This window comes from Entelurus aequoreus, linkage group LG20, assembly GCF_033978785.1.
Source record: "Entelurus aequoreus isolate RoL-2023_Sb linkage group LG20, RoL_Eaeq_v1.1, whole genome shotgun sequence".
NCBI classification, from domain to species: domain Eukaryota; kingdom Metazoa; phylum Chordata; class Actinopteri; order Syngnathiformes; family Syngnathidae; genus Entelurus; species Entelurus aequoreus.
In genome coordinates, this window is record NC_084750.1 from 42,835,301 (window position 1) to 42,845,300 (window position 10,000).

A 10,000-nucleotide genomic window follows, 5' to 3' on the forward strand; every position below is an offset into this window, starting at 1 on the left:
TCGTCTTACATTAGAAGGCTAAGCTGGCTACACAACAAATCAATTGAACATTTCTACCCTGCTGTTATTACTTACCGAGTCATTATCTCTCCAATGCTAGATCCTGGACGTATGTATGTGTTCATTGACAATAAAATCCTTTTAAACTCTATGTCATATTAATACTTTTATGTCACTGCTGCTTCCAAACCTTTGTAAACCGTAGAGGCCCCGAGCCAGCTCATACAGTTAGCTATGTTACGGGCTAGATAATCGGATTGTATTACTAACCGGTCCACTGCCAAAAACAATAGGCACTGATCCAATTAAAAATAGTTTTTAGGAAGATCGTTAATTTTCCCGAAGACGGTGATGCTATTCTCTTACATTAGAAGGCTAAGCTGGCTACACAACAAACCAATTGAACATTTATAACCTGCTGTTATTACTTACCGAGTCATTATCTCTCCAATGCTAGATCCTGGACGTATGGATGTGTTCATTGACAATAAAATAATTTTAAACTCTATGTCATATTAATACTTTTATGTCACTGCTGCTTCCAAACCTTTGTAAACCGTAGAGGCCCCGTGCCAGCTCATACAAGTTAGCTATGTTATGGGCTAGATAATCAGATTATATTACTAACCGGTCCACTGCCAAAAACAATAGGCACTGATCCAATTAAAAATAGTTTTAAGGAAGATCATTAATTTGCCGGAGGACGGTGATGCTGTTCTCTTACATTAGAAGACTAAGCTGGCTACACAACAAATCAATTTAACATTTCTACCCTGCTGTTATTACTTACCGAGTCATTATCTCTCTAATGCTAGATCCTGGACGTATGCATGTGTTCATTGACAATAAAATCATTTTAAACTCTATGTCATATTAATACTTTTATGTCACTGCTGCTTCCAAACCTTTGTAAACCGTAGAGGCCCCGTGCCAGCTCATACAAGTTAGCTATGTTATGGGCTAGATAATCAGATTATATTACTAACCGGTCCACTGCCAAAAACAATAGGCACTGATCCAATTAAAAATAGTTTTTAGGAAGATCGTTAATTTTCCGGAAGACGGTGATGCTATCGTCTTACATTAGAAGGCTAAGCTGGCTCCACAACAAATCAATTGAACATTTCTAACCTGCTGTTATTACTTACCGAGTCATTATCTCTCCAATGCTAGATCCTGGACGTATGTATGTGTTCATTGACAATAAAATCCTTTTAAACTCTATGTCATATTAATACTTTTATGTCACTGCTGCTTCCAAACCTTTGTAAACCGTAGAGGCCCCGAGCCAGCTCATACAGTTAGCTATGTTACGGGCTAGATAATCGGATTGTATTACTAACCGGTCCACTGCCAAAAACAATAGGCACTGAACCAATTAAAAATAGTTTTTAGGAAGATCGTTAATTTTCCGGAAGACGGTGATGCTATTCTCTTACATTAGAAGTCTAAGCTGGCTACACAACAAATCAATTGAACATTTCTAACCTGCTGTTATTACTTCGCGAGTCATTATCTCTCCAATGCTAGATCTTGGACGTATGTATGTGTTCATTGACAATAAAATAATTTTAAACTCTATGTCATATTAATACTTTTATGTCACTGCTGCTTCCAAACCTTTGTAAACCGTAGAGGCCCCGTGCCAGCTCATACAAGTTAGCTATGTTATGGGCTAGATAATCAGATTATATTACTAACCGGTCCACTGCCAAAAACAATAGGCACTGATCCAATTAAAAATAGTTTTTAGGAAGATCATTAATTTGCCGGAGGACGGTGATGCTATTCTCTTACATTAGAAGGCTAAGCTGGCTACACAACAAATCAATTGAACATTTCTTACCTGCTGTTATTACTTGCCGAGTCATTATCTCTCCAATGCTAGATCCTGGACGTATGGATGTGTTCATAGACAATAAAATAATTTTCAATTCTATATCATGTTAATATTTGTATGTCACTGCTGCTTCAAACCCTTGTAAACCAGAGGCCCCAAGCCAGCTAATACAGTTAGCTATGTTACGGGCTAGATAATAGGATTATAACATTTCTAACCTGTTGTTATTACTTACCGTTTCATTGTCTCCTCCAATGCCATAAACCGTAGTTACCGAGCCCGCCATTCAAAGTTGTTTTTTTTCGAGAAAAGCCATCGTTTTTGTGAAAGGTTGTGGTTGAAGTGGGGCTAAATCTTTGCACACACTAGGAGTGACTTCTTCACAGTTGAAGGCAGATTTGCGAGGATCATCAAAGTAAAAACTAAGGCAGTGTATTTTCTTGTTGGTTTAGTGACTTGTGCAAAACTAACAGAACATTTTCCTTCATTTGATTTCATGGAGGAAACGTTGTGGCCCAGCTAACGCTTCAAATGTGTTTCGCGGAAAATCCAACTTTAACTTTGGTTGCTATCGAGTGGCGCTCTCCGTCATTTTCATTCGACTTCGCTGCATAATAATGAACCCCTTCTCTTCCTCTTACGTGAGATCCACCCAAGAATGAGGCCATGTGAACCCCTTCCCGACTGTACATGTGCATAATCATCATTCATTAGGTCAAGCGGGGGACAAAGAATATTAAAACGCAGCGTGGCTTTTCCAAAGCAGTCCTGATCAATTATTTACGGGCGCATCCTTTTTTTTTTCCGACAACCCGACGAGAAGTTTGAGTCCTTTTTTCCTACCGGGCAATGTTTCTGCCTAAGTAGGGCTCAAAGTAAATTATTCAGGCTTTGCAAAGATTTACCTACAGAGGAATTGCAACGGGATGCCAGTGAGGAGGAGAGGAAGAGAAGCCGCTGGCCGGTAGTGGGTGAGCACGAGTGTGTTGGACTGATTCATGGCAGCTGCTGTACTTGTCCGGCTCAAGACTCGCTTCATGCTAGATTTAGGAGACAGCCGGGGTTGGGGGGGGACTGAATGTTTCATGCTAAGTCTAATTTAAGTCCGTCTGAGGCCAAGGACACCTTCTTCCGGGCATCGACTAAAGACTCCAGGTGCTAATGCAGGTTGTTTGGCCCCCTGCCTTGATCTCATTCCGCACAGGACGCGAACCCTGGGGTCCTCCGCATGAGAGGCCAATGTGCTGACCATCGAGCTAACTCGGCAGCCAGCCCACTCTTGAAGTTGTCATAGGTGTCACTGGCTGGCCCCTGTGACCCTCAACCGCCTAAACCTCACTCTCATCCGGGTCATGGCACCACTGTAACCCAGATAGTTCGCCTCCCTGCCTTTATCTCATTCCACACAGAATCCTGGTCTTCGGCAAGAGAGGCAAGGGTGCTGACCATTAAGCTAAAACATTCTTGATGTTGTCAGGGAGTGAGGGCTACTAACGTAAACATGGCGCAGCGACACTGGCTGGCCCCCGGTACCCTCACCCCCATACATTTCTCTCTCATCCGGGTCACGGTACCACTATAACGTAGATGGTTCGGCCCTCTGCCTTTATCTCATTCCGCACAAGACGCCGATCCTGGTCATCGGTGTGAGAGGCGAGTGTGCTGACCACCGAGCTAAAACATTCTTCAAGTTGTCAGGGAGCCTTACCCCCCTAAACCTCGCTCTCATCCGGGTCACGGCACCACTGTAATCCAGATGGTTCGGCCCCATGCCTTTATCTCATTCCGCAGAGGACGCAAACCCTGGTCCTCCGCGTGAGAGGCCAGTGTGCTGACCACCGAGCTAACTCCACAGACAGCCCACTCTTGAAGTGGTCATAGTTGTCACTGGCTGGCCCCCGTTTACCCTTACCCCCCTAAACCTCTCTCTCATCCGGGTCACGGCACCACTGTAACGCAAATGGTTCGGCCCTCTGCCTTTATCTCATTCCGCACAGAATCCTGGTCTTCGGCAAGAGAGGCCAGTGTGCTGACCACCGAGCTAAAACATTCTTGATGTTGTCACGGAGTAAGGTCTACTAACGTAAACATGGCACAGCTACACTGGCTGAACCCTGTTACCCTCACCCTCCTAAACCTCACACTCATCCGGGTCACGGCACCACTGTAACCCAGATAGTTCGGCCCCCTGCCTTTATCTCATTCCGCAAAGGACGTGAACCCTGGTCCTCTGCATGAGAGGCCAGTGTACTGACCACTGAGTTAGCCCACTCTTGTAGTTGTCCTAGCTTCCCCCCGGCACCCTCACCCCCCTAAACTTCTCTATCATCCGGGTCACTGCACCACTGTAACCCAGATGGTTCGGCCCCCTGCCTTTATCTCATTCCGCACAGAACGCGAACCCTGGTCCTCCGCGTGAGAGTCCAGTGTGCTGACCACCGAGTTAGCCCACTCTTGAAGTGGTCATAGTTGTTACTGGCTGGCCCCCGTTAAACTCAACCCCCTAAACCTCACTCTCATCCGGGTCACGGCACCACTGTAATCCAGATGGTTCGGCCCTCTGCCTTTATCTCATCCCGCACAGAATCCTGGTCTTCGGCAAGAGAGGCCAGTGTGCTGACCACCGAGCTAAAACATTCTTGATGTTGTCACGGAGTAAGGTCTGCTAACGTAAACATGGCACAGCTACACTGGCTGAACTCTGTTACTCATCTGGGTCACGGCACCGGTGTAACCCAAACGGTTCGGCCCCCTGCCTTTATCTCATTCCGCATAGGACGCAAACCCTGGTCCTCCGCATGAGAGGCCAGTGTGCTGACCACCGAGCTAAAACATTCGTCAAGTTGTCAGGGAGTGAGGTCTACGAACGCAAACATGGCGCGGCCACACCGGCGTTGCACTTACTTTCGTATCGTATTCGGAAGCCAATGTCTGAGTGGCTCTTGTCGGTGGAGAAGAGGAGGTACAGGAAGCTGGAGGTGCTGATGAGAAACTGAGGAACCTGGGTGCCTTGGTAGCTTCCAATCAGCGGCGACGAAGGAAAACGGCCATCGCGGACCTCCAGGACATCATAGTTGACCTCTGTGCGGAACCTGTGGAGGAGTGTTGCATTTTATGTGAAGTGAATTATGTTTATATCGCACTTTTTCCTCACAGAGTTTACAAAATGCACACCCATTTGTAGTGAAGTGAATTATATTTATATAGCGCTTTTTCTCTAGTGACTCAAAGCGCTTTTACATAGTGAAACACAATATCTAAGTTACATTTAAACCAGTGTACCATTTGTGTTGTAAATCGATTCAATAATCCTTATTATTAATTAATTAATTTATTTTTTAATCAAGAATCCATTTTTTAAAAGACAATTTCAGACATAAATATGAAGCACACACTGAAATCCACACGTCTATTGAACGTATTTACAATCATTGCAATAAACAACAATAAATCACAGCACCTAAAATAAAAACCTGGCACAGACAATAGGAATGGAAAAATTAACATTTAGTATTAGGGAAAAAATGGACATAAGTTATATCCAGAAAATGTCTGTAAAATAATCATTGATAAAGATGATAGTTTATAAATAGAATTTAGGTCAATCATGTATGTGTACATATTAGTGTTGTCTATATACCTATATTTTGGTACCGGTACCAAAAGGTATTTCGATATTTTTGATACTTTTCTAAATAAAAAGGGATCCACAAAAAATGGCATTAATGCCTTTATTTTAACAACAAATCTCAGGGTACATGAAACATATGTTTATTATTGTAATTTAGTCCTTAAATAAAATAGTGAACATACTAGACAACTTGTCTTTTAGTAGTAAGTAAACAAACAAAGACTCCTAATTAGTCTGCTGACGTATGCAGTAACATATTGTGTCATTTATACACCTATTATTTTGTCAACATTATAAAGGACAAACTGTAAAAATGGATTGTTAATCTACTTGTTAATTTACTGTTAATATCTGCTTTTTTTTTTTTTTTTAACATGTTCTATCTACACTTCTGTTAAAATGTAATAATCACTTATTTTTCTGTTGTTTGGATACTTTACATTAGTTTTGGATGATACCACAAATTTGGGTATTGATCCGATACCAAGTAGTTACAGGGTCATACATTATTCTTAATTAAAATTCTCATGTGTCCAGAGACGTATTTCCTGAGTTTATAAACATATGGATTTTAAAAAAAAAAGAAGAAAGATTTTGTGACGATAAAAAATATTGATGTAATCATAGTAGATACACTCTTGTACTTGGTATTATTACAGTGGATGTCCTGAGGGCGTTTCAGTGTTATAACTTCACCTTTACCTTTAGTTTTTAGGCCAAAATGCGTCCATTCTCCCTTTTCTGTCTACACACTGTGTCTGCTAGTAAGTACTCTGTGATTGTGCGCTGCCGAACATGCTCCTCTGCTCATAAAACCAGCAATGTTATGACATGGGAACCGGTACCTTTTAAACAGAGTATAGTACCGTTTTATAGTATTGCGATACTATACTAGTACCGGTATACCGTACAACCCTAGTATATATATATATATATATATATATATATATATATATATATATATATATATATATATATATATATATATATATATATATATATATATATATATATATATATATATATATATATGTATATATAATTTTTATATTTAATTTTTTCGTGTCTATTTTTTACATTAATACATAAATATACATATATGACATTCATTTATTTGTGTAAATAAATAAATCACAAAAAAATAATAATTTCATATTATGTTTTTTTTATTGGTAAGTAAGGCAGGGAATGTTTGCTAATCACGCCCTGGAGAGTCCATTCCGTCGTAAGCAGGCAGAGCCCGAGCACCTATTTTTGTAGCAATTTTCAAGGAAAAATAATCCCTGTTCTGCAAAACACACAAATGCTGGTCAAGAGAGGGTACTGTACCACAAAGTGCAGATCTACACCGCTGGAGAATATTTGTTATTGGGAATTTTGACACGACTGTCTCCAAAACCTGTGCAATGTTGCAGAATAAAGTTTGGCTTGGGAAAACAGTTGGCTCCATTTGAATTATTCACAATTTACAAATTTTTTTAAAGGATGTTTGCTGCATGAGTCGTGCTTGTGTGTGTGTGTTCTTGTATTTCTACCCTTCTTGAGACATCAACAGGGAAAAGTACCTTCCATTTGAGGACCGGTGAACAAGTCAGGACCGAAATCATGGTCCCAATACAGAAAAAACATTGCATCTAATACAGAGCCGAATACTAGAGTCCGTGAACATTGCTCCAAAGTCAGGATTTTTTGTAGATTCAATGTGCATACAAAAGTAAACACTGACAAGTGCAAAAGCAGCAATATATGATCAAACAAGATAAAGAAGGACTTCCCTAGTCATCCCCGAAAAAACCCGCCAGGTGAACAGCTGATTTTACGACTTCCGCTGCTGACGTAAGACTACTCGCGTCCCATATGTGACCATAGGATGAACAAATACACTACAGTACTAAGACTATAGTGGCCATTAACAGTTAGCTTCTACAGCTGGGTTGTCCAAAGTGTGGCACAGGGGCCATCTGTGGTCCCTGACTCCTCTGTCATCGGCCTTAAGCACATTACAAAAAAACAAAAAATAGAGGTCTCATTTGCACCCCTGGTGGTGAAATCTATCAAAATGAGGGTGGTCCCAAAAAGAAGGGATTTTTCAAATTGACTGTGTCGGTGTTAAAAGTGCTCCCCCTCTGGCCAACATATGAAATAACAAGTGTGTGTACAAATTTGAAGTGCTCGCCCTCTGGCCAACATATGTAATAGCATGTGTGTGTAAGAAATTGAAAAGCGACCCTTTTGGCCAAAATTAATTAAAACAATAAAATAAATATGTATATAGAGATATAGTGTAATAACTTGAAGTAAATAATGACAATTAAACAATTACAAACAAAAAAATTAAATAATGAAAGCAGTCTTTTTTTCAATGTATCAAGTTTTTTCTTAAAAAATTGGGAACAATTTCTCATATTCTTTCTGTTTCTGTAATATAGCAATATTTTTTTGTAAAATGTTTACTTCTTAATGCAAAATGGTGAAATGTGTCATATAAAATTCTGACTTTTATCACGTATTGCCAATATTTTTGTTGTTCTTGTAAAATGGTGACATTTTGTGAGTAAAATTATGACTTTTGTCATAATTTTGCCAAGTAAAATTCAGACGATTATTATAATATTGCCAACCATTGAAAGTTCCATCCATCCATTTTCTACCGCTTGTCCCGTTCGGAGTAGCGGGGGTGCTGGAGCCTATCTCAGCTGCATTCGGGCGGAAGGCGGGGTACACCCTGGACAAGTCGCCACCTCATCGCAGGGCCAACACAGATTTCTTATAAAATTGTGACTTTTGTCGAGTAAAATGACGACTCTTTTCATAAAATTGCCACAATGTTAAGCTTTTCTTGTAAAATTGCGACTGTTATTGAGTACAAGTCCAACTTTTATCATAATATTGGTCAGTTTGTCTTGTAAAATTTTAAAGTTAAAGTTAAAAAAAAAGTTAAAGTACCAATGATTGTCTCACACACACTAGGTGTGGTGAAATTATTCTCTGCATTTGACCCATTGCGTTGAGTAAAATTACAACTTTTATTATAATACTGCCCAAATTCTAAGTTTTTCTTGTGAAATTGTGACATTTTTCTTGTGAAATTCCAACTCATTTTTCACAACAAGCTTTTTATATTTGCGTGGTATGTAAATATTATTAATGCTGTAAATACGAATCTTTATATATCTAGAAAGATTGGTCCTATTATTTTATTATTTATTGTGTTGATTGCTATCTTAATTATTAATATCACTACTATTATTCTCTCAATGTACGTTTTTGTTAACTTATTAATGTATTAATAATAATAATAGATTTTTTTTGTATTGCACTTTACATTTGAACAACACATCTAAAAGTGCTACAGAGTAAAAACATCATAAAAGCATTAAAACAAGACATTAAAAAAAAAAATTAAAAATTAGCTACCATGAATTGATTAAAGTGGACCCCGACTTAAACAAGTTGAAAAACTTATTGGGGTGTTACCATTTAGTGGTCAATTGTACGGAATATTTACTGTACTGTGCAATCTACTAATAACAGTTTCAATCAAAGCTATTGTATGTATGTATTTATATTTCATGCTTACATACAGTATATGTTATCATGTTTTACATTATTTTTTTAAGATGGCGTTAATTTTAATTTAGTTTTGTTGTATTATTTATTGTGTCGTTTCCTATCTTAATTATTAATATTACTAGTATTATTCTCTCAATGTCATGTTTTTATCAACTTATTAATGTATTGTTTGCATTATTTATACTTAGGTTTTACATATATTTTTTCATATGTTTCAAACTATTTTTAGATGGCATTAATTTAGTTATTTTTTATTATCAGTTGTGTTATTTTCTATCTTAGTTATTAATATCACTACTATTATTCTCGTAATATTTAGTTTTCATTACCTAATTAATGTGATGTATCATTTATAATTGATTTTTACATATATTTTAACATAAGTTTCATACTACTTATATTTAGAAAGGGTGGTCCTCAAGAGGTAGGCATTTTTCAGAGGTCTCAAGAAGGTAATAAATACAAGAATGTGTGTGTGTGTGTCTGCGCGCTTTAGCCAGTGGAGCCACTCCATCTTCAAAAGGCCCGAATAAATTGCTTTGACTCGGAGCCGTGTTATCTAAATGAAGTGTTTTGTGATATTTTATTGATGCTACATAAAAATGATAGACGAACAAACATTTATGTTGTATTCATTTTTCATGGCGCGCCATCAAGGCAGGCGATGAGGACGGGCCTTGGTGGAACGCTAATGTGGCGTTTGATCCGACAACCGCCTGTCTCTCTCCCTCGCTCTCGTGCGCGCCGTCTCTCGACGCGGCGCTCAAACCGCCGTCCCCTGACAGACGTGTGCGTGGGAAAGGCACGCACTGCCGCTCGCGTGCCTTGACGGGCCGCTTTGTGCGCGTGCGGACGCCTGTTAGCCTGTTAGCGGGAGGATGCTCACCGCCCCCGGGGATGGGTATCACATGAAGGGATCAAATACTTATGAGCGTTCTTTAATAAAACATCTTCAT

General features: G+C 39.3%; 1 protein-coding gene across 2 annotated transcripts in view; it reads right to left on the reverse strand.

The window, feature by feature from the left end:
* The window catches only part of csmd2 (CUB and Sushi multiple domains 2), a 691,992-nt gene that overhangs the window by 304,748 nt on the left and 377,244 nt on the right, over positions 1–10,000 (reverse strand). For both annotated transcript variants that reach the window (XR_009822205.1, XM_062030117.1), the window contains one exon: positions 4,745–4,932. Coding sequence is in view for 1 of the 2 variants with exons in the window: in XM_062030117.1 (XP_061886101.1) it covers positions 4,745–4,932 (188 nt within the window). In the remaining variant the exon portion in view is untranslated. The remainder of the gene's footprint in view (positions 1–4,744; positions 4,933–10,000) is intronic.